Below are 25,658 nucleotides of genomic sequence, written 5' to 3'. Positions count from 1 at the left end.
TCGAATCATGAAAAAAAGTATTTCGATGTACATATTTTAAATATAAACTTTAACAGTGTTGCAATTTAGGTAAATACACTGAATATAATACACAACTTTCTCAACAATAAATTAAGGAATTATGTCTTGTTTAATCTTTTAAAATACTAGTGATTTTTCACGGTAAAAAAAAAAATTCACGGGAATTTCAAAGATATTTTACTGAAATAAATCTGCTTAAAATAAACGTAAAAAATATATTTAATATTGATTGAGTATTGGAAAATTATTCAAAAAGATTCAACTGTTATCTAAAGATACAAAATAAAAATCCTAGACACAATAAAAAGCCGCATAAATCGTAAAATTCACCCATAGGCGTAAAATTAGTCAAAAATGCATACAGTCAAGACTCGATTTTCTGAAGGCCTCGAGAAAATTTCACTTCGGATAATCGAATCACGAAAAAATATTTTTTTTCGTTGTCTAATAATTGTTTGTCGAGCTTAGGTATGACCCCTAAACTACGCTAAAATGATTTAGAATTTTTAAATTCAAGATGGCGGCCAAAATGTTGGTGACGCAATATTTAAAAAAATGCATTTTTTTTTAATATGCAATCAACTACTCAAATTTGACTTAAATGGGGTGGTGGAACTCAAATTTTATGTTAGAAACAAGAAAATTAAAAATACGTAAACAATATTTTCCCATACAAACCTTTGGATAATCGAAATTCGGATATTCGAAACTTCGGATAATCGAGGCTTCGGATAATCGAGTCTGGACTGTATTAGACATTAATTTTGAGAAATTCAGTATTATTTTCATTATTGAATTTACAATCATCATAAAATTGTTTATGGTTCTCAACAAAAAAAAATTGAAAAAAATAGAAAGATTTCCTCATTTTAAAATATTTGTTATTAAAGATTCCAGGCAATTCTTTTGCGTGTTTGAAATCTTGTGGAGTGTTTGAACTATAAAATCAATGTTCAAATACACTGAGGATCAATATGTCAATAAATTATGTCTATTTTCGCGGAATTTCACGGTATTTACCTGATTTCACGGCCAAGGAAAAAGTTCACGGGTTACGCGGCTTCCTCGAAAAATTACTAGTCTTATTTATAATAATGTTCCAATAGATTCTAGTCTGTATTCGCTATCAAAACTAGACTTATTATGAACACATTCTAATTAAACTCTTGAATTTGAAATATCTCATAAATTTTACAAATCTTCATGATGAAAAAATATCAAAACAAAAAATTTAAAACTGTATTTTTTTAAAACACTTCAAATTTTGTGAAATTTACACAACAAAAAAACCGATGAAAAAATCGCATGCAAAAGCATGCCCATCGCCTATGTCAAAAAAGACACTTAGAATTTATTACACGCTGCATGTACAATTTTACCAGTACCAGTACCCAGCACCATCATTTAGGACTGACGCCTTAGCCCGCTCGGCCATCAGACCAATGAAAAATTGAAGATAAACGTATACGTCAGCTTGACATTTCGGTCAAATAGGTTTCCCATACTGATGGGATACATATTTCAGGGTGTAATATTACACAGAATTACATAAAATAATGCAACATTTATTTTACACCCAGGCCTTTTACACGCAGCTGAATTATCTGCTGTGTACGTTTTTCGATTTTTTTTTTTGTTTTGGCAATCTGTGTATCAGTTAATTGGGATTTTTTTCATACCTTTCAAAAATAAACTCAACACTCAATGTTTTCCCATTGATACGCAACTTCGAAAGAAAATAAAAAATATTTTTGTTATTGAGGTATGCATATCAAAAGATTTAAAAAAAAATAAAAAATAGTTTGAAACTTCTGCATACGGAAATATGTGTTTCAATTTATCATGAATTTTTCATGCATTTCAAAAGTAAAAATACAGTTTTTTTCAAACACACAACATTTTCACAAATCTACGATTTTATCATTTTATTTTTCTGAAAATCAAATTCTTTTTTCATGGTACATTTTTTTGCCCAAAAAGAACATATTGTTCGTTAAATTATTGAAATTTTAATGGAAAAAAATCCCATAACATGACATGTTCCAATTTTTACAGTTGAGTAGCGGAAAATGAGTTTTAAAAAAAATAGTGTTTTTTCGATGAAAAATACGTTTTTTTTTCGGAATTCTGAGTACGCCATCAAATCGGGCGTCCAATTTTACATAAAAGTCTCTTTGACACCAAATTTCTATCTGATCACCGTTGCAGGCTGCAAATTATTGAAAAACACCTATTTTTTCGCATGATCAAAAATCGAAGGGGTCGTACCGCCCCTTCGTCACGAGATATCAAAAAACGGACCTCGGATTCGTGATCAGGGACAAAAGTTACCCCTTATAGCAAATTTTCACGCAAATCGAAGAGGGGTCGGGGCAACTGCTGTGTGAGTTAACTTTTGAAAAAGAAATGAACATTTTAGTTTTTACAATGTGAGTATCAAACAATCGGGATTTTACACTCATTTTGAAAGTGATAATATGTTTTTATGAACTTATAATTTTCACAAAACGACGAATTTGCATACATTTTGAATGCAGTTATATTAAAAAAATATGAATTTTGTACTTTGTGAAATACTTAAAGTTGCAGCACTTTTTCAAAAATATGTAGTTTTGTTAAATTTTGAGTTTTTACAACAAAAGAATTTGTTCCATCGAAATGTACGAAAAACTTTTTTTTTCATTGTCACATAAAAAAATTAAATTTTTATATTTTTTTGGATTTCCAAAAAAATGTCAATTTGGTTTATTTAGAAAAATCAAATAAATAACATACACAATGTTTTTAGACCATCATTTAATTTATAGCAACTACCATCTGCTTATTTTGAGAACATGATCAAAAAATCCATGATCGTGATCAGGATTTGTGATTTATTTGCAGTGGAATTCGTTTACTAATAAATTAGTTTATGAAAATGCCCTAAAGGATCACATAAAATCTGACCATCCCTGTCCACGTCACTTTCCTTTTTCATTTGCAACCCTTCTCCGACACCCCGTCCATTCTTTTATGCCATTGACCACCGGTTTTTCACGAGTTTTTTTTTCTCTTTCTTTTTTTTCCTTCTCACAGGAAATCACCCCCCGAAGTGTGCTCCAGTTTGACCAGCCACCTTCAACAACGTCATCAACCCCAAAACAGGCAAAGTTAAGGGGAAGGACAAAAAATCACGGCGACGACGACGACCCACAAAAAAAAGCTCAACTCAACGCTCTCAAGAAGCTTGCGCTGGTCATTACTGGTGGCCGGTGACCGAACAAGAGAAAAAGGGCCACCCCCAAACCCTTCTCCCCACTTTGTACGGGTCTCGTGACTAGGGCGGGCTTTCAGAATGGAGACGATTAAGAAGGAAAATATACAAATAAGTGATAATGGTGGACCGGCCGCGGCTGCTGGTTCACTCACACAGTCGTCAACGGGTGCGACTACGACTACAGCGACCAGCACTTCAGAGGTGCTGCGAGACGAAAAGTCCCAAATCGAGAAATCAGTTCACTCGCAATCGGCACTCAAGACGAAGCAGTCGTGGTTCCGCAAGTCCAACACTTGTGGCAGCCTGTACGCCAAGTGTGCCTGTAGCAACGGAGTGTCCGGCGTAGGACAGGCTTCAGCGGGAGCAGGGTCTCCAACCGGGAACCACGAGGGCAAGGTTCATCGTCACAGCCACGGCCGGCCGATCTCGACCTCGGAGAAGGACTTCCGGAAGATTCGGGTGCTGCAGGCGTTCGTCCACCCGGACACGACTACGGTGTTTACGCAGGAAAATCGCTATCCGGGAAGTGACTCTCCGACGAGAGCATCGTTGATTACGTCGGCGCAAGCCGGGGAGTTCCAGATCCTGCACTCGACACATTCCAAGCGGCAGTCTACGCCGAACTGTGGCGCCGCCGGGGACTACGCCGCGGCCTTCCATCCGGAGTTTGTGCTGAAGAAGGTAGCGCCGAAGAAGCAGTCCTCTAACGGACTTCCGGACAGCAGATCTCCCTCGATAAGCATTCCATCGCCGCGCAAGGTACCACTGAAAAAGAGCTCGCGCAGCTATCCGGGACTGTCTCCGTCGGACAGCAGTGTCGAGTCGATCATCCGGGCGTTCGGACAGCGGTCCACCTCGTCCAGTGTGGACGAAGTTACGGAAGAGGAGGACTGCTGCGCCCAGACCGGTAGTGAAACGGAAGAACTTGGCAGTTTGCGGGATTCGTACATCTCGTTCACCGCTGCCACCGAACCGGAGAAGCAACCTCCCCCGGTGAACAGTGATACCAACGGGTCGGTTGATCAAGTGTGTGAAAGTGATATTCAGCTAGAAGAACGAAGTGACAGTGATAGCAGCAGCAGCAGCAGCAGCAATACCAGCAGTGACAACAGTTCCCAAAGTCCACCCTCCCAGCTCCTGAACCCACTCCCAGCTCCAGCGATCCCGTGCAAGCTCAACCCGTCGGCGCACGAGTTCTTCATCCAGTCGGGCATCCTCGGACCAATGGGCAATGGATCGTCGGTGCTGCTGCGGAAAACGTCCAAGATCGTGCCGAACGTGGACGCGCCGGTCAAGGAGAAGGTGAGTTTCGCATGTCAACAACAGCTAGTAGGCATTATCAAGATGGAAGTCACACTCGGGCGCTAAATGGATCATGGGACGATGCAAACAAATATCTGATGATGATGCCCGCATGTATCGGAGATCGTCCGCTTTTAAGTGGGAATTGATTGGAATTGAAGGAGTTGAATTGGGTGGGCTTGCGACATTGAACCGAAGTGCGTTCGCCTTAAACACGCTAATCAAGCGGTCTTAATTGGATGGAATGAGTGAGCGTGTAAGAGCGTTAGTGGAATTGTTTGGAATGATGGTTTTGGAAGTGGTGAATCAGAAACGTCTTGAGTGATAAGGGAACAAAGTTCAACTCGAAGATGATAAACAATGTTTGTCGAAAAGCAGCACATGCATATGAAATAATAAGTATCAATAATATTCGTCAATCTGGCAACTGCGTTGGTCCTGTTAATGAACAAATAATTAATATCGAAGTGATTGTGCTATCTTGTCCTATGCCGCTCTAAAATAAAAATATATACATATACAGCAGTTCCATATGAAAGTTAAAGAAAAAAAAGTGCTTCGATTTGGCTCAAATTTTTTCTGGGGGTTCCTTGGCCAAAATAATAAGACCCGTATTTTTTTGTTTGGCCATTAGGGTGGCCTACGCCATGTTAGGGTGGTCCGAAAAATGGCCATTTTCGTAGATTTTCACAAAAAACACTTTTTTCAAAAAATTATAACTTCGCTCCATTTCAACAGATTTTAGCTGTCTAGGGCGCAAATGAAAGATGACTTCCCAGAAAAAATAATGTGGAGTTTCAAAAATCTAGCATAACATTTGAAAAAGTCTTATGAAAACATCAAATGCCGTTTTGAAGGTGTTTGGACCAAAGAGCCTATATCTGAAAATATTTTTAACGGATTCCTCGGCAATTTTACATAACATATCAAAAATTGGGCGAGGTTCATGAACAGGATTCAGAGATATGATTTTCTGAGAATAAAATCCGGGTTTTTCGAAGCGCCGCGCGCGAAAACGGGAGATTGACGAAATCGGTCAAAAATCAACTTTTTTCACTAAAACTGCGATAACTCGAAAATTTCAGCGATGACCTATACTATGTTGATATGCTATGTAAAATTGTCCGAGGAATCCGTTAAAAATATTTTCAGATATAGGCTCTTTGGTCCAGACACCGTCAAAACGGCATTTGATGTTTTCATAAGACTTTTTCAAATGTTAGGCTAGATTTTTGAAACTCCACATTTATTTTTCTTGGAAGTCAAACTTATCATCTTTCATTTGCGCTCTAGGCAGCTAAAATCGGTTGAAATGGAGCAAAGTTATGATTTTTTGAAAAAAGTGGTTTTTGTGAAAATCGACGAAAATGGCCATTTTTCGGACCACTCTAACATTGCGTAGGCCACCCTAATGGCTAAACAAAAAAATACGGGTCTAATTAATTTGACCAAGGAACCCCCAGAAAAATTTTGAGCCAAATCGAAGCACTTTTATTTTTTTTTTCTTTAACTTGCATATGGAACTGCTGTATATATATAAATTTTAATAACAAGCTCAACATTTGAATGAAAAAAGTGTTTAAAATGCATTTAACACTTGGCCAATTGTTTTGCTATTATTAGTTTTCAAAATATCCAAGTGATGAGAGATTTTTTTAGCCGAAAAAAAACTTTTTGTTGCGTTGTACATTGGAATTTCAGACCGATGTTGAAGGGATTGGAGGGGGCATAAACTTCGATTAATTTTTTTTACTAAAAACTTTCTTATTTAAATCAGCCCGTTTTTTGCGTGTATAATTTGTTTCCGGTTTGGTCTTTATCCATGTCATTTTCCAAATAAATTTGAGAGCTTTCGATACAAAAAGGAATTTTTTAATCGATTGATGACCACACCGAATAAAAATTAATACACGGAAAATAATTGCAGCTAATTTTTTAATTCACTTTTAGTCATTAAACATTCATTTAAAAAACTATGTTTATTTATTTAATTTTTTTTGTTGTTTTAGGGACATAAAATGCCATCTTTTAAGAAAATTTAAAAAACGGAATTTTATTTCAACAGAGTTGCCAATATTTTTCAAGGTTTATGTCGCTCCCCTCTTCAGTTGTTTTGCCGTTCGAAAAATCAGGGGGTAGAAATAAAAATTTTTAAAAAACTTCAAAATTTTAAAGTCTAATCCTTCCTTCCGTCTAACAAACTGAAAACAATTAGAAACGCATTTTCCTGTATTTAAAATTATATTTAGCATGTCTGGGATCGATCAAAACTATTTTTAATTTTTGTGGAATTCCAATGAATAGCACCGCAGAAAGTTTTTTTTTCCGGTGAAAAAAATCTCTTCAATAATTAGGTATTTTGAAAACTAATGATTGCAACAGCCTAATACATACCTCAAGTTGTCACGTTATTTTTTTTAAGAGAAAAAGTTCTAACTGGAAAAGCAATTATTTTCCAAAAAGAATTCAAAAATATTTTCAGGCATTTTCAGTAAACTAATTTCTGGGCAGCATGAAAAAAAAATCCAGATTTATGCTACAACAATTGGTTTTAATAGCAACAAATACTTTAATTTTCGATTTTTTTTTTTACTAAAAACTTTCTTTTTTAAATCAGCCCGTTTTTTGCGTGTATAATTTGTTTCCGGTTTGGTCTTTATCCATGTCATTTTCCATATAAATTTGAGAGCTTTCGATACAAAAAGGAATTTTTTAATCGATTGATGACCACACCGAATAAAAATTAATACACGGAAAATAATTGCTGCTGATTTTTCAATTCACTTTTAGCCACTAAACATTCAGGGCAGGTGTAAAATGCGCTTTAAAAAACGTTTTTCATTCAAATTTTGCGACCATAGCTTGTTATTTTTTTGTATTTGGCTTTGGGTTGCCAAAGTAAAAAGATCTATGTGATTTTTCAGTGTTGGCCAATAAGCTCTTCTTTTTGATCACTGAACTACTCACGGGAACTACTTTCGATTTTCAACGCTAAAAAAAAGTTTTTTTTTACATTTTCTACTCTTTTCAATAAAAATATTAAGTATTTTATAATCAACATTATTTAGTTTTAAGCTTCCTCTATTTCTATCCCCTTTCCCATGTAATTTTAGTAAGTTTTTTTTTTCTTAATTTGTCTTACTCTTGGTGACACCTTTGTTTACAAGCAATAATTGTTCCAAAATGGATTATGATGTAACACACAGCTGAAAGGAACTCCAAAACTCTGTAATGTACCTCAAAAGAACTTATTGTATCTTGATTATTCACCAATAAAACCGAATTGAATTGAATTGAATAATTAAAAATAACTTTTTGAGACGGCTGAAAACATATTTTTTTTGCAATTCCGTCGTAAAACTATTTACTTTTCCTGTCATTCTTGAACGACGAAATAGCCTACTTTTCTGCACCAAAAATAACAGAATCGAATAGCAACACTTTTCAAAATAAATGCTGAAAAGTTCTACTTTTCAGCACTCAAATGGGTGCTGAAAAGTTGAACTTTTCAGCACTTGTTTCGAAAAGTAACACTTTTCAATATTTTATTGATTTAAACGATTTATTGACAAAATACATGAAAATTTGACATAAAATTTCACTCAGTGTGTGTTTTTTGGAATTGCAAAAAATGTTGTATGGAACTCATTGCAAAACTTGATTTTTCAGCACTCTTCGTATTTATCCAACTCGGTGAACCTCGTTGGATAAATGTACGACTCGTGCTGAAAAAATCCACTTTTTGCAACTTGTTGCATAAACTACTATTTTGACATTTTTGAATGACATAGATGTATTAAATAAAATTTCAATGAATCATATATCAAAAGAAAAATCATAAATTTTTCAATAACTACTGAGAATTCAGTTTAATCTAAATTACTGAATGGTCTACTGAACTACCAGTTGATGTAAAGCCACATTAAAAAAAATTATGTGAAAGATGTTATATTGAATGGTTAAATATTGCCTTAATTTATTATATATTTATAATTTATTTTTACCTCAATTTAAACTGAAAAAGTGATATTACAACGGAAAGTGGCTCGAGCTGTGCAGAAATAAAACTAAATCAGAACCAGCCATATTAAGGGTCAATAAACTATTTGAAATTTGCACATTTTTTAATCACGTGATTGCATGCGAATCGTCTTTCAGCGGTATTTTGAATATGGCATCATGTATATTTGTTCATGATAAATCATTTATTGCTGCAAAAAAAACTTTCCCATACCGGGAATCGAACCCGGGCCTTCTGGGTGAAAGCCAGATATCCTAGCCACTAGACCATATGGGAAGACATATAAATTGGAAAGGTGATCTCAAGAGTTTTTTTAATAGGGTCAATGAATCAGTTTTTCGACTTGTGTATGATTGGATAAATACGATAAGTGCTGAAAAAATCAAGTTTGGCAACGAGTTGAACATACATTTACATTTCGTTTTATACATTTTTCAATTTTTGTAAAATGTTGAAAGAAAAAATACTTTCAAATGCTAAAATAAATTTCTAGTTGAAAAGAACATAAGAGCAGTTTTCTACGGAATCGGTCTTTTTTCTTTAATTTTATTTTTCGTATTTTTTTAACAAGCTGAAATTTTTTTGGTGCCTTTGGTGTGCCTAAAGAAGCCATTTTGCATCATCAGTTTGTTCATATAATTTTCCATACAAATTTGGCAGCTGTCCATACAAAAAGAATATGTGAAAATTCAAAACTGTGTATCTTTTGAAGGAATTTTTTGATCGATTTGGTGTCTTCGGCAAAGTTGTAGGTATGGATATGGACTACACTGAAAAGAATGATATGCGGTAAAAAAATTTGGTGACGTTTAATTTCACTTTTTGTCACTAAAACTTGATTTTGCAAACACTATTTTTTTTTTATTTTTCGATATGTATTAAAGGATCAAATGCCAACTTTTCAGAAATTTCCGGAATGGGCAAAAAATCTTTGACCAAGACTAACATTTTAAAAGGGCGTAAAATTGAACGCTTGGCCCGTTTAAAATGTTAGTCTTGATTTAAATGTTTTGAAAAAAAAAAATTCGAAAAGATCGGAAAATTTTACGAATGTTTCATATTTTAACATTGTAAATCGGACCATTAGTTGCTTCACTAATGTACGTTTTGATTGCAAATTGAAATTTACCTCGAAAAATCAAGCTGAAAATTTTTTGCGACCAATATTTCGATTTTTTGAAAAAATCTGTATTGATTCAAAAAATCATAACTTGGTCAAAGATTTTTTGCCCAATCCGAAAATTTCTGCAAAGTTTGCATTTGATGTCCTCTAAAACGAATGAAAAAATAAAAAAAATAAAAATAGTGTTTTTTTTGCAAAACATGTTTAAGTGACAAAAAATTAAGTTAAAAATCAAATTTTTTTACGGTGTATCATTTTTTTCAGTGTAGTCCATATCCATACCTACCACTTTGCCTAAGACATCAAAGCGATCAAAAAATTCTTTCAAAAGATACAGATTTTTGAATTTCCACATATCATTTTTGTATGGACAGCTTCCAAATGTGTATGGAAAATTATATGAACAAACTAATGATGAGCAACTCTCTACGAAATAGGCCGATTTCGACCATTTTTATTTTTAGTATCTTTTGATTTGGTTCAAACTTTGTGGGGGCCTTCCCTATGACCAAATAAGCTATTTTGTGTCATTGGTTCACCCATACAAGTCTCCATACAATTTTGGCAGCTGTCCATACAAAAATGGTATGTAAATATTCAAACAGCTGTAACTTTTGAGTGAATTTTCTGATCAATTTGGTGTCTTCGGCAAAGTTGTAGATATTGTTGAGGACTTTTGAGAAAAAAATACAGTGAGTCAAATATTTGTCCGTACCCCCCCGTACGGGAAATGTTTGTGATATAAAAGTACATAAAATTCGACTAAAGTGCCATGTTTTATACATCAATCGACGCGGCAAAATGTCCTCTTTAAGACATTGTCATTGGATTTGCAAAAAACTTTTTCTTGAAAAATACAAAAATTGTTTACTGAAAAAGTTAAAAAAGAGGTCAAATAATTGTCCGTACCCCCTAGTAAAAGTACAAAATCTGATCGATTTAAGTGAATTCATTTATGAAATGTTGTTTCAGTGTCAAATACTAGTACCTTTAGCCAGTTTGTGACAACTTTGAACTTCTGATAAGTTTGTTTAGTTAATTTATATTAAAATTGGATTAAATTTAGTTTTTAAAGTAAAACTTATCAAAACATTAGTTTATAAACAACTATTTTTATAAAATTGCTATTTTGTGTTGTAAGAGTCTCTATTGAACAAGTTTCAACAATATTTGTTCAAAATATACATTGTTTTCATCTTTTTATTGACATTTTTCGACCAAAAATACTGTTTCGGAACAATACCGTTAAACAATCCGGATTGTCCCGGAACCGGTTCACCCCTCGGAGGAAATTTTGTGGTGATCAGATAGAGGACAAAAACCCACCTCTTGCAATTTGAAGCATCCAATTTCGTCCACTACAGCCCGATTACGAGTCCCTAGTCTGAAATTTGAAATTTTCACTTTCCGTGCTGAGAATTTCTGTACCGTTCTGGGTCAGAATGTTTTGCTTGGGGAATTTGAAAATTTCAAATTTCAGACTAGGAATCGTAATCGGGCTGTAGTGGACGAAATTGGATGCTTCAAATTGCAAGAGGTGGGTTTTTGTCCTCTATCTGATCACCACAAAATTTCCTCCGAGGGTTGAACCGGTTCCGGGACAATCCGGATTGTTTAACGGTATTGTTCCGAAACAGTATTTTTGGTCGAAAATGTCATTAAAAAGATGAAATCAATGTATATTTTGAACAAATATTGTTGAAACTTGTTCAATAGAGACTCTTACAACACAAAATAGCAATTTTATAAAAATAGTTGTTTATAAACTAATGTTTTGACAAGTTTTACTTTAAAAACTAAATTTAATCCAATTTTAATATAAATAAACTAAACAAACTTATCAGAAGTTCAAAGTTGTCACAAACTGGCTAAAGGTACTAGTATTTGACACTGAAACAACATTTCATAAATGAATTCACTTAAATCGATCAGATTTTGTACTTTTACTAGGGTACGGACAATTATTTGACCTCTTTTTGACTTTTTCAGTAAACAATTTTTGTATTTTTCAAGAAAAGGTTTTTTGCAAATCCAATGACAGTGTCTTAAAGAGGACATTCTGCCGCGTCGATTGATGTATAAAACATGGCACTTTAGTCGAATTTTATGTACTTTTATATCACAAACATTTCCCGTACGGGGGGGTACGGACAAATATTTGACTCACTGTAGGTACACGGAAAAAAAATTGCAGATTTTTTTATCAACTATTTTTTCACTAGAACTCAATTTCTCAAAATACGTAATTTTTGATATTCGAGATTTTTTGATATGTTTTAGGGGAAAAAAATTCGCAACTTTTGAGTCATAGAGAAACATGGTCAAAAAATCTGCCACCGAGTTATGATTTTTTGAAAAAATAGTGATTTTTGGACTTTAAACTTTAAACTTTTAAATCAAGACTAACATTTTAAAGGGCCAAGCATTGAACATTACGCCCATTTAAAATGCTAGTCTCGACTTAAAAATTTTCAAAATATTTTTTTCGAAAAGATCGGAAAATTTCACGAATACTTCATGTATTCACATTGAAAATCGGACCATTATTTGCTGAGATATGGTCACTAGAAAATGGTGGGTTGTTTTGATGAGATTAAGAAAACTAAAATTTTCGTGCTTCTTTTTCTTAATCAGCTCTATCTCAGCAACCCGAGGTCCAATCTTCAATGTCTCTTTGACAATTTTACAGCAAATTTTCTGAACTTTTCAAAAAACATATTTTTAGAAATGGTCACTCATGGTCACTATTTTTAAAAATTGAAAAACTGTAAATATTTCGCTAAAAACAAACTATCGGTGGCTATATCTTGACAACGGAGCCCTTTATCAAAAAAATTTTAAAGTACTTTTCGAAAAAATTGTAAAGTACTTTGCGATTGCAAATTCAATTTTGCATTAAAAAATTATGTCAAACTTGTTTTTGCATGAAACTTTGATTTTTTTCCAAAAATCACTGTTTTTTCAAAAATTCATTACTCGGTGGCAGATTTTTCGACCATGTTTCTCTATGGCTCAAAAGTTGCGGATTTTTGTCCCCTAAAACATATCAAAAAATCTCGAAAATCAAAAAATACGTATTTTGGGAAATTGAGTTTTACTAAAAAAAAAGTTGATAAAAAAATCTGCAATTTTTTTTTCCTTGTACCTATTTTTTTCTCAAAAGTCCTCAACAATACCTACAACTTTGCCGAAGACACCAAATTGATCAGAAAATTCACTCAAAAGTTACAGCTGTTTGAATATTTACATACCATGTTTGTATGGACAGCAGCCAAAATTGTATGGAGACTTGTATGGGTGAACCAATGACACAAAATAGCTTATTTGGTCATAGGGAATGCCCCCACAAAGTTTGAGCCAAATAAAAAAATACAAATAAAATCCATTTCCGGTTTTGCTAGAGAATTGCTCTGATGCAAAATGGCTTCTTTGGGCATACCGAAGACACCAAAAAAGTTTCAGCCGGGTTAAAAGTACAAAAAATTGAATGGCCGCAATCTCTGAGAATTGCTCATTATGGAAATTTTGATAAATTTATACCGTTTTGGAGCTTAAGTCACTTTTAGGTCATAATTTTTGATAATTTTAAAATTTTTGTTTTTCGATATACTTTTTGAAGAAGCCAGCCCTGAAAAATAGTTTTGGAAATGCTGAGAAAATTCAATCTCTTTCTGAGGTTGAGCCTCACAAAGAATTCAAATCGATGTAAATGACTTTTTTCAAATGCCACCTAATTATCCTGTAATTTTTAATCGTTGATACCTTGGAAACTAATAGAACGATTTTAAATGTAAAAATAAAATAAAAAAAAATGCTTTAAAATATGTGGGTGCTTTTCTTTCTAAAAGTATTTTCAAATTAAAAAACAGAAACAATCGAAAAGATGTACTCAGAAGTGAATTCAACTTTAAAATGAAACAATTAATCAGAACAAATAATGTAAAACAAATTTGATTCCATTTAAATATTTTTTAAAAATTTCTCAAAAATATTTTATTTTTTTTAGAGATTTATATTTCTGGAATTCGTTTTTGCACAGTCATTCAGTATGGCTGTAAAAAAATTCTTTTTAGTCCCCTAAAACATTGTATATGAAAAATTATTAAAATCGTCAAAATAACACTAATTTCATGATTGTTTTTCCCTTTCCCAATCAAAACCAGATCCGCAAAAATTCCAAAATGCTGTACGGTAGCCGGACGGTGCTAACCGGCGGCGGTGGTGACTCCCGCCGCAAATCCATTCCGCCGGACTCCAACTGTGATAGCTTCCAGTCGTACGGGAGCACCCCGACGCTCAACAGCAGCAGCGGCGGTGGTGGTGGCCGCCATCTGCCGCGGACCCTCGAAGACGAAATCAACAACCTGCGGCAGCTGCTCAAAGCCCGGGACGAGGAAATCAGCAAACTTCGGCGGGAGATCGACAAACTCAAGGTGAGCGTGGCAATTAGAGCTAATTAAGAAGTGTGAGATTTTTGTTTTGTGGAGTGTGAAAAAATGCACTAATTTTGGCAAATCGACGTCGTCGTGCTATCTTGTCGCACCCGCCATTTTGACGTTCCGAGAAAAACGCGTTTTAATGTTTGACCTTGAACATTCAAAAACGAGAGCACGCAATGTAAACAATAACAAACACGTTTTGTTTGGCTCACCATTCTGTACATTGTCCCAAAGTTTGGTTGAAGTTGGTTGCTGGAGTCCCGAGTTATAATTACAAATGTTTACGGTAGTCTAGAGTGCACGTGCGACAAACGCATCCTGACTTTCCTGGCCTGAAATCCCTTTGGCCTTTTGTCGCACTTACATCAATTTTCATGGAGTGACAAGATAGCACGACAAGATTGAAACTACTTTCATATGTAAAGTGACAAAAATGCACGGAGTTTTTTTGGTTTTTGTTGAATATCTCAGGATTGAAATCGAATTTTTGGGATCTGTGAAGGTCAAAAGGTGAGGCATTGTGAGCTGCACAAAATGGCGTTCTTAACTCAATTTGGCCCAAAATGCACGTACGACAAGTTAGCACGATGGCGACGAAATGCAGCTTCAATGTCAATATTCTGCGTTGGAAGTCTGTTTTAGGAACCAGAGTTCATGAAGGCATAAAGTGACTTTGAAATCGATTGATTGAACAGTTTGATATGCGTTATTAGTGATCAATATTTCATGTCAAGCTGTCTATAATGTAAAGTTGATTGCTTCGTCAACTGTTTTCTCTGTAAAAACATTTAGACTATTATTACAATAAAATTTTCAAATTTGGTTTACCTTTTTTAATGCAATGAAATGCTTTAAATCCTAAAAGCAAAAAATAAAATTGAAATAAGCATTCTCCCAGAGAACCACTCTTTAGCATTCATAACTCCTTCAACTATATGATGGGCATCTAAAGCCAGCCAACCCTGTCAACCCCCCGTCAGCCAAGGCCGTCCAACGGTCCCGCCACCACTCCCAGAAACTACAAACGCCGTTTTCATTGCAAATTGTTGCGTGCCCGGAATGAGCAATTTCGTCTTGAACGCAAGCAAACGACACACACAATTGAGGTTTACGACGAACTAACCTTTCCTTTCTTTTGCTGACCCTCATTAGAGCGTACTCCAGCAGACGACCACCAACAGCATGGACGTTAAGAAGCAGCAGCAGCAGCAATCGGCCCCGGTCGTGGCCCTTCAGCAGCTCCAGAAGGTCCCAAAGACCCCGCCGGTAGTCGAGGGCGATCTGCTGTCCAGCATTCAGGCGAACTACGTGATGGCCGGCCAGCAGCTGCCGGTTTCCGAACTCTTCGGCGTGCCCGGCAAGGGCTTCAAGCTGAACCACGGAACGCCGAGCAACGTCGGCAACGGACACATCAAACCCAAGGGGGCCATGCTGGTGGCGATGAAGAAGCAGGGAGTTTCGGGCGAGAGTTGCGAACTGATGGGCAGTCACTCGGACATTAAGATTCCAAAGTACGACAAGGACTACAGTGCGAAGCAGCTGATTAAGGACGCCATTTTGGAGAACGACTTCTTCAAGAACATTGACTCGTTGCAGATTCGGGAGATTGTGGACTCGATGTACAGTCGGGAGTTTCGGGCCGGGGAGTATGTGATTCACGAGGGACAGGCGGGCTCGCACCTGTACGTGTCGGCTTCGGGGAACTTTGAGGTGTTGAAGGATAGCAAATCGTTGGGGTTCATGGGACCGGGGAAGGCGTTTGGAGAGCTGGCGATTTTGTACAACTGTACGCGGACGGCTTCCATTAGAGGTAAGGCACTTTTGTACATGTTTGCTTTCTCTGGGATCATGCGAAAACACCAATGCAAACAATATTATATTTTTTTTTAAATCAAGACTAACAATTCAAAATGGCCAAACATTCAATATTACGCCCTTTTAAAATATTAGTCTTGGTTTGAAAAAAATTAAAATATTTTTTTAGAAAAGATCGGAAAATTTAACGACTGTTTCATATTTTAACATTGTAAATCGGATCATTAGTTGCTGAGATACCGAAGTTAGAAAATGGTGGGTTGTTTGGGTGAGTCTTCGAAAACATCAATTTTCCTGTTTTTTAATCTTTGCATGGCAATATCTCAGCAACTAAGGGTCATATCAACAAAGTTCAAAAAAGCAAAGTTTTCAAAATTCTTTTTTTCAAAAGTGGACAAACATGAGTACTAATTTAAAAAAATGAATAACTGCGACTTTTTCAAAAAAGTTACCTAAAAATTGCCATAACTTGAAAACGGTGCACTTTATCAAAATTTCACTAAAGCACTTTTTGATTGCAATTTCGATTTTCAGTATTGATTCAAAAATTTATAACTCGGTCAAAGATTTTATGCACAACCTGGAAATTTCTGAAAAGTTGGCTTTTGATGTCCTCTAAAACATATCAGAAAATAAAATATTTTTTTTTTGCAAATCAAGTTTAAGTAACAAAAAGTGAAATTAAAAATCACCGAAAATTTTTTATCGTGTATCATTTTTTTTTCAGTGTAGTTCTTATCCATACCTAAGACTTTGCCGAAGACACCAAATCGATAAAAAAAGTCATTTGTATGGGCAGCTGCCAATTTTGTATGAAAAATTAAATGGACAAACTAACGATGCAAAATGGCTTCTGTGGGCATTCCAAAAAAGTTTCAGCCGGATTAAGAAATCTCAGAGAATTGCTCAATAGTTTCACTCCAACCAATAGTAGCCCGAGAAATTGTCAGTTGAAAATGAGGACTTTTTGGATGCCAACTATGTTTTGAACTTAAAAATGTAGGAAATTCTCTCAGCTTTCAGAAAATATTTTTTCGCAAGGGTGAAAAAATATAATTTTTGGAAAATTTTAATCTGAAAATATCAACAAATTAAAATTCAATTATTTTGATTGCAAATTTAATTTAAGATAAAAAAGTATTTTTTTGATTTGTCTGACCTTATGTTAGATGTCTCCCCAAATGTCATATTTTTTCTAAAATTTGTAGCTTCAGTATCAGATTTTTCCCCATCCAAAACTCTACCGCAAAAAATGCCTTTTTGAGTTCTCTTAAAAGATTTCAAAACAAAATTCGGTGACATTGGATCTTGGGGGTGAAATTGGGTCTTACAAAAATGCTGAAATTTATATGATCCAATCTCACTGCCAGACCCAATGTCACCCCTGATGACGGTATTAACAAAAATTGTTACACTCTAACAAAAATTAACCCATTTCTTTATAACGTTTATTTTCACAAAAAATTGGAATCCTACGCATTTTTTTAATTTTTGGAAATATGTATTTGGAATTGGGTATGATTTATAAGACTCAAAAAAACATCTTTTGAGTTTAGGTGCAAAATGGGGAAAATCATGTTCCAGAGATATGAATATCTGATTTTTGAAAATATCGATGTATGTAATCAATAAAATTATTGATAAAGTCCACTTGGATACAGTCACTTTTTAGTTATATATACTATGTATACTTTTAGGAGATTTTGCATTTTTGTATTTTTTAAATTCTGTATGAAGGAATAAAAAAATTCTTTTGAAAAGTTTAGAAAATTGAAATTGTTTTTATTGATAACTACTCATGATCAGCTCAAAATTGTGTGGAAAACCTAATTATACAAAATTACTTCTTTTGAGACAATGTTTCATTAAAAAAAGCATTTTACAAAAAAATTTAAATTTAATGAAAAATCAGAAGTGGATTTCTTAACTTACATTATAATTAGGCTTAGTGATTTTTCACGCTCAAAAATTGCAAGTTTCACGGGGACCCTAATTTCAAAACACCAAATTTCACGGAAATTTCGCGGAACGTGAAAATGTTAAAATAACCTTGAAATCCTATGTTAAAATTACAGAAACTACTTGTTATTCTTCTCTATGTATGATTTTCAAACTTTCTGTTAACAATTCTACACTCAATTTGAACGTGACAAAAAAAAATATTTTAGCTTACTCTCATTTATTGAACTGCATTTTTAGATATTTGACTTATCACTGATTTGCTTCTATTTTATCTTTTTACATTTTATTGAATTCGTACCAAATCAAGATTTAACAATCTTGTCCAGCCAAAATGATTGAAATAACTTGACATTTCTGTGGTATTCCTGGATCATAATGTTTTTTGAGGATTTTATCACACTTTTTAAAAACTTAAATAAAAATCAAGAAGCCAAACATTATTTAACCTGGAGCAAAATCTTCAAATTTTTATTTAAAATCAGAACAAAAAGTGTTTTTTAACTTCCACGGGAACCATCCACACAATAATCAAAATTAAACAGGACTCAGCAAAAATCTGAAATGTTCTTGAAAGGTGGATTTAAAGATCAAAAAAAAACTATTTATTTAATCTTGAATGAATCAAGCTTTCATTTGAAATTATACTTTTCAAACTTTCGAATGACAAATTCATAATTCAATTGTTATTACAGCGAATGAAAATAATACTAAGTTTAGTTAGTTTCCAAAGAATAAAATACTATAATCAGCAATTTATTTTCTCAATATTTTATCAAAGATATTCTAACTAGCAATTTATTTTCTTAATATTTTTCTCTATACTTGTTTGGTCAATTTTAACAAGTTTTGGTTAAAAAAGCAAAATTTTGTAAAAAATAAAACTTTTTGGTATGACAAAAACTGCAATCAAAAGTGGTAACTTGATGATTCCGTGAATATATTTTTTACTTTGACTGATTTTTGTTAACATCATTTAAGTATTCGTAGCACTCACTTATTAATAAAAGTTTTAACAATCTTATGTTAATGTTTGTTTGGGTAACAATTTGTTAAAGTGTTTTTCAATTAAAAACTAAAAAAAATACTGAAAAATTCTAGAAGGATGAAATATTTATTATGTTGTTATTTCTGAGCAAGGATTTGAGAAAATTGATAAACTTCACGGGATTTCACGGAAATCTTCAAATTTCACGAATTTCACGCTGTCCGCGAAATCGTGGAAATTCACTAACCCTAATGTACAGAACCGGATGGGGCCGGATCACTCTGGAGAGTTCCGGAGGAAATCAAACACGGCGGGCTACTTAAAACGCAAACTTTTATTTGCCACTCGCACACGGAACGAACTACTTCCAACGGACTTTTATTGGGATCTAACGATAATTACTCTAAACTACATGGAACATACATGGCGCATCGGTGCACTTCGCGCCACCGATCGCAGTTAGCTGAGAGGGTTAATTTTGATAGTGGGACCACAGAGAGACATAAATAATGCGAGAGAAAGAGCGGCTTCAGAACTGCCACCACAACAAGTATGGTTTAGTACTGCGCGGGGTAGCACCAACCGCGCGTACCTCAGTACATCATGAGCCTTCCTTACCCAATTCTTTACACCTAATTATAATCTTACTTATGTGGATAAATTTTGCGTAAGAACATAAAATTTTAAACTTTTCCTCAGAAAATGTTCCAATATATGTCTTTTTAACTGTACATAATTTAACATTTTCCACATAAATTGAAGTAAAATCACATGAAAATAGTAAAATTTATTCTATAGCAACACCTTAATGACTGAACTTTGTTTTTCTGAGCAAGAATTGTTGAGTATAATTCTCACCAAATTTCTCTTTCTTTCCAATCGTCCCAGTGCTGTGTGACTCCCGCGTGTGGGTCCTGGACCGGCGCGTCTTCCAGCAGATAATGATGCGCACCGGGCTGCAGCGGATCGAGGAGAACGTCAACTTTCTGCGGTCGGTCCCCCTGCTCAAGAACCTCAGTAATGACGTACTTACCAAGATTGCGGACGTGCTGGAAGTGGTGAGTTTACTTTCTTTGGCCACTTGTACATTTTTTTTTCTTTTAAATAATGTCTTGCCTGAAATGTGTATGATAATGAGAGATGCTATTATGTCTGCGGTTCTCAACTCTTGAAAACGTTTTCATACTGAGAAAAGTGTGCGAAATTAGACATGTATGTTTCAATTTCGTATTATTTGACACGTTTCAGGGATTAGTCATAAAACAATCTTAAGATAAGAGTTGCAGTGATAAAAAATATTGGTGGCTATACAATATGGCAACTCTCAGCTGCCTTCGTGGCGCAATCGGTTAGCGCGTTCGGCTGTTAACCGAAAGGTTGGTGGTTCGAGTCCACCCGGGGGCGGGAAAATATTTTATTAAGAGGAATTTTAAGGTATTGCAAATAATGGATAAATGTTAATAATAATGTCATGTAAATTATTAAAAATAGAGCAAAACCAGAAAAATACAAATTTTGAAGCTCATGTGATTTATGCACAATCTCTTTCCCTAAGCTAAGGACTAAGATTGTGACTCTTAAAGATGATGTTGAAAACAGAGCTCAAAAATAGTAAAGTGTAAAATGAATATTGAATCACGATATGGTAAAATGCAAGGTACTGCAATCAACATGATGAAAAGCTATATTTTTTGGATGCATTTTGAATCAAGACTTACTAGTTATTCTAACCAAATATTGACGACCGTTAATTCATAACATTTCGGTCATAAAACTTCTTTAAACCATTTTCAACTGTAATAACTTAATAAACAGCTGATTGGAAGTTAGCAAGCAGGGGGTCAAATCCTCAATCATCTTTCTTCAACTAGTTGAGAAAATAAAATTTTCAATGTTCCTGATACAATTACGGTATATCTGCCCGGCTAGCTCAGTCGGTAGAGCATGAGACTCTTAATCTCAGGGTCGTGGGTTCGAGCCCCACGTTGGGCGTGAAGTTTTTTTTTGTGTTTTGTTTTACCGCCAAAAGTGTCGTGAAAGAGATCGAAATGATAAACATCAAGGATATCAAGGGGATGTAGCTCAGATGGTAGAGCGCTCGCTTAGCATGTGAGAGGTACGGGGATCGATGCCCCGCATCTCCAGTATATTCTTTTGTACTGAACTAATGAGATGAATTATAACGTTAATATTTTCAGCACTTTGACGTAATTACTATTGAAGCTTCTATCAAAATTGATACAAAATAAGTTGTTTAAATAATGTGAAAATAAGGAATTTGGATGTAGTAACACGGAAAAAAAGTGTGCGAGAAATATAGGAGCGGACATATCTAGCTTACTTTTTCTAAAGGTCCTATGTACATAGCGAACCCATGGCGCATTGGTTGTTTTGAAAAAGTAATCTAGATATGAGATATTTCTCTAAATCAGCACAAATTAAAAACATTTTATTTCAAGATATTTTGTAATGGGATGATAATTGAGAAGCTTTCTAATGACTTTTGTATAATTTTAACAAGGAATAAATAGCTCAAATATTTTTGTTTCAGAATATTTCCATTTGAAATGAATATTAAACATTTTTATTTAATTTAGAGTATGTATTTTGGAATTGCTCTATTCAAAGCTAAGTCTATACAAATGTTTTTTAAACAAATGTTGGCGTTCTCTCTTGATTTTTTACCGTGTAATTTTATCTTACCTCAAATGTAGCTTTGAAATGTGGAGTAATTAATAAGACACAAAAATTGAACTTTACGAAAATCTTTAAATTTTAATTTGACAAAAACTGAAAATGGCTGTGGTAGGGGAAATCTACCCATTTTAATCCTAATAAGCGGTCGTGTTTGAATGATGCTGGATAATATAGAGTCTCCCTTGAATTTTACTAAAACCAAGTATACCAACGAGTAGAGCAAGTTTTTGTGAACATTTCTGTTTATTTTCACTTTCACTAAAAGTTATTCTATTTCTTTACCAAGCATTTAACAAAAAAAAATTCCCAAGGGTATTCTAATCGAGGCGAATGCATTGGGCCACGCCCATTTTTCTAATATCGGCTTAGTTCTTTTTCTTCCAACACTCTGTCGAGTGTTGCCATTTGCGCTGACAGTTCAAACGAACACTCACGAAAAGTGGCATTTATAGGGAAAGTTTCCTGGCATCGCTGGCTGTGCTGCTGGTGGTGTTGACGGCCAGCCTTTGTTCTTTTTTGCCTTCGTCTCTCACTCGGTTTTCTTCAGCCTTCGATTGGAATGCAAAGTGAAAATTGAAACGTCAAACGACTTGGCGCGTTTGTTTTTTTGATGGCGCTTGCTAATTTATTACATTTTTCGGGATTATTCTTCAAGTGAGTGCCTTACTAATGATCAAAAGAACATGTTGCCGATAGTTGGAATCAATTTCATATCTTAAGCGCCGTGAAAAAGTAAGCGAAAGTGAAAAGTTAATTTTGGTGATATTCATTAAGCGTTTGAGGGATTCTCGTGTGTGTCACTGTGTGTGCCAACAAAATGATGAGAAGTGGTCTCGCAAAATACAAATTATGATCAAAAGTGCATTAAATGTGATCTTTTTGGCCAGTAAGTGGCATACATTTGCGTGCTTACTCGAGGCGGTGCTGTTGCTGGTAAGTTTATAGCCCAAATAGTATTTTTGGAGCTTTAATCGAGCATCAAACTCTCCATATGACGAAGATAGGTGTTTGATTGGAAAGGGTAGATTTCCCCTACTTCAGCAATATCAAATTTTCCAAAAATAAATCATTATAATTTTAAAGCATGCCAAACATGTCAACTAAATCATAGAATATTTAATTCTTCACAATATTCAGGAAGGGGACTGTCAACCTTGCTTGAAACTAATTTCGTATTTTGCTGTTTTTGTGAGAAGTGCTGTGAATTCAAATAAGATCAAATTCTATTTATAGCGAATTCCATTTTAATTTCAAAATCGTGTTTTCATGACGATATCTCACTTAAAAAGTAGCAGAAAAATTAAGAAATCTCATTTATTCTTACAGCAAATAAACTAAATCTTATTGGGTTACATCAGTTATTCTTGAAGTGTTCTTCCTCAAACCTTTTAAGAATTTTAAATTCTTGTTATAATATCAAGCATTCTGATTCAGTCGGAAATTTAAGTTAAACCCTCACCACAGTTGGCAATAAAAAAGCAAACTCCCCAGGAATAGTAGATTCCTATAAGATTTGAGATATGAGTTATAAATAGAAATCAAATTTAATTTACATTTAAAATTGTCTAGTTTGAAAACCATATAATGAGATTTTTCTGTAAAAAAATCTGATAAGCATAATTTTCATATAAGACATTAAAGAAACTTAGTGCTGAATAATTTTCAAACTAGATTTTTAATCCTGAATATGTATTGAGAAACGTCATAATTTTTTATCCATATGTTTAGTTTAAAAAATCGAAAAATCTATAAAATTACTTTAGCTTGAAAAACAGGAATTCCGAAACAATTATTTATATTACTTCTTAATGTAAAGCTGAAGCAAACTTCCTGAAATTTGGCCTAGAGATACTTCAATCTCCAGGCCAAATTTTCGAAAGTTTGATGTTTTGATTTCAGAGAAACGCCAATTTTTAAATTGTTAAAAAAATATTACCTATTTTTTTAACAATTGCAGAAGGTTTGCAGATGTGGTTTTTAGAGTTACAGGCATTTTAAAATGTTCCTTTATTTATTTATAAATTTATAAATAAACGAGTAACAGATATTTTATTTAAGTTTTACATTTTATTTTTTCTCATTACACACTTTATGTAATTTGGACCACAGATACATCAAAGTTATCATGGAGTAATTCCAGCTCAAATCAGGAATTTTTCTGGTACTTTTGTACCCGACCCTATTCGATTTCAATGAAGCTTTTAAGGCATGTTATCCTAGGCCTATATAAGCCATTTTTGTGTATATGGAGCCAATTGTACTCGAAAATGACATTTGAGAAGGGCGTTAGTAATTTAAATATTTTTTGTATTTTATAATTTGAAAATTACTGTATCTCGAAGCCGTATCAAAAAGTGGTCAAAGACAAACTTGTAGGAAATTGGACGGGCTTCCTACACTGAAAGAAAAATACACGCCATTTCCATGAGATTTTTCAATTTTTAAGTTTAAAAGTCAAATTTGAATGTGATGTCACGATTATTTTTCGTTCAAAATTTTTGAGGAAATAGCCTAAAATGTAACAAAAAGACTCACGAAAAATGCAGGATGGTGTGTCTCCTAAAAAATACAAAAATCATTTACTAAAGCTGTTTTTTTTGAAAAGTGGTCTAAACGTCAAAATTTTCATAAACCGATAGTGGGAATCGATTCTCCAGACAATTTTACATAAAAGTCTCCATATTGGCCATTGTCCTATGTCCAATCCTTGTGAAGATACAGCGGTTTTAAAAATAAAAATGTTGAAAAATAGGTTTTTTGATGGTTTTTTTTTGCTATTTCTTTATGACAGACTTGATTTTTCAGTCTCGAAAATATTTTTACCGGAAAGCTCGTCTGATTTCCCATAAGTTTGTCTGTGACAGATTTTTAATTTGGCTCGTTTTAATATTTATGTAAGCTTATTTACTATCCAGGTTTTTACCACACTGAAAAAAATATACTATTCTCAGTTACGAGCAATGTAATTAAGGTCATATCTGTAAGCCCATACATCCAATTGAAATGCTGTTATAACTTCCACAGGAATTCTACCCCGCCGGAGCGTACATCATCCGTCAGGGCGCCGCCGGGGACACCTTTTTCCTCATTAGCCAAGGCACGGTGAAGGTCACGCAGCGTTTACCAGGTACTTACTTTCTTCCGAGTAACCCACCTTTGGTGACACCTGGCCCAATCAACCGTTTTTTTCTGGTTTTCCTCCCTTCTAATTTCATCACTTGGTCACGTTCGCAGGCCGTTCCGTCGAGGAGGAAATCCGAATCCTGGGCCGCGGCGAGTACTTTGGCGAGAAGGCCCTCATCAAGGAGGACAAACGGACGGCGAACATTATCGCCATGTCTCCGGGCGTGGAGTGCTTGACGCTGGACCGGGAGTCCTTTACGAAGCACATCGGGGACCTGTGCGAGCTGCACGAGAAGGACTACGGGGACGCGGAGCGGGTGCTGGCCTTCCGGAATCTGGAGAACCAGCTGCCGTCGCTGGACGCGGTGAAACCTGGTAAGGTTTTGGAAGATTAGACTGATTTCTTGAAGTTACAAAATTTCTCTCAAATCAGAACTCATGGACGTGGAATTGTCCAGCCTGGAGATTGTTGGAACGCTTGGCGTCGGTGGCTTTGGCCGCGTCGAGCTAGTCAAACTAGAGCAAACCAACTCGATCCGGGTGTTTGCGCTCAAATGCATGAAGAAGAAGCACATCGTGGACACCCGGCAGCAGGAGCACGTGTACAGCGAGCGGAAGATCATGCTGGCTTGCAACAGTCCGTTCATCTGTCGGTTGTATCGGACGTATAGGAATGACAAGTACGTGTACATGCTGCTGGAGGCTTGTATGGGCGGAGAGGTTTGGACGATTCTGAGGGATCGAACGCACTTTGAGGACGGAACGGCAAAGTTCATCGTCGGATGTGTGCTGAAGGCGTTTGAGTTTCTGCACTCGCGGGGGATCGTGTACCGAGATCTGAAGCCGGAAAACCTGCTGCTGGACTCCAAGGGTTACGTCAAATTGGTAGGTCTTTAGACAAATCTTCTCTTTTT

At 34.9% G+C, this 25,658-nt stretch overlaps 1 protein-coding gene and 4 non-coding genes across 12 annotated transcripts in view; 4 read left to right on the top strand and 1 right to left on the bottom strand.

Annotated features, from left to right (window-relative positions):
- The window catches only part of LOC6049426 (cGMP-dependent protein kinase, isozyme 1), a 58,189-nt gene that overhangs the window by 28,428 nt on the left and 4,103 nt on the right, over positions 1 to 25,658 (top strand). For 7 of the 8 annotated variants that reach the window (XM_038251590.1, XM_038251586.1, XM_038251584.1 and 4 more), the window contains exons 3-9: positions 3,097 to 4,579; positions 13,887 to 14,156; positions 15,315 to 15,972; positions 19,813 to 19,982; positions 24,646 to 24,748; positions 24,856 to 25,119; positions 25,178 to 25,629. In XM_038251590.1, coding sequence (XP_038107518.1) covers positions 3,356 to 4,579; positions 13,887 to 14,156; positions 15,315 to 15,972; positions 19,813 to 19,982; positions 24,646 to 24,748; positions 24,856 to 25,119; positions 25,178 to 25,629 — 3,141 coding nt within the window. In that variant the 5' untranslated portion in view covers positions 3,097 to 3,355. The remainder of the gene's footprint in view (positions 1 to 3,096; positions 4,580 to 13,886; positions 14,157 to 15,314; positions 15,973 to 19,812; positions 19,983 to 24,645; positions 24,749 to 24,855; positions 25,120 to 25,177; positions 25,630 to 25,658) is intronic. The other variant, XM_038251589.1, reaches the window with a different exon arrangement.
- Positions 8,805 to 8,876, bottom strand: Trnae-uuc. The gene has a single exon. It is a non-coding gene; the product is annotated as a tRNA-Glu (tRNA).
- Positions 20,255 to 20,328, top strand: Trnan-guu. The gene has a single exon. It is a non-coding gene; the product is annotated as a tRNA-Asn (tRNA).
- Trnak-cuu lies at positions 20,844 to 20,916 on the top strand. The gene has a single exon. It is a non-coding gene; the product is annotated as a tRNA-Lys (tRNA).
- Trnaa-agc lies at positions 20,996 to 21,068 on the top strand. Its single transcript has one exon. It is a non-coding gene; the product is annotated as a tRNA-Ala (tRNA).

This window comes from Culex quinquefasciatus, chromosome 2 (genome assembly GCF_015732765.1).
Source record: "Culex quinquefasciatus strain JHB chromosome 2, VPISU_Cqui_1.0_pri_paternal, whole genome shotgun sequence".
NCBI classification, from domain to species: domain Eukaryota; kingdom Metazoa; phylum Arthropoda; class Insecta; order Diptera; family Culicidae; genus Culex; species Culex quinquefasciatus.
The sequence above is the reverse complement of the archived record's forward strand: the minus strand, read 5'-3'. Positions and strand labels throughout refer to the sequence as shown.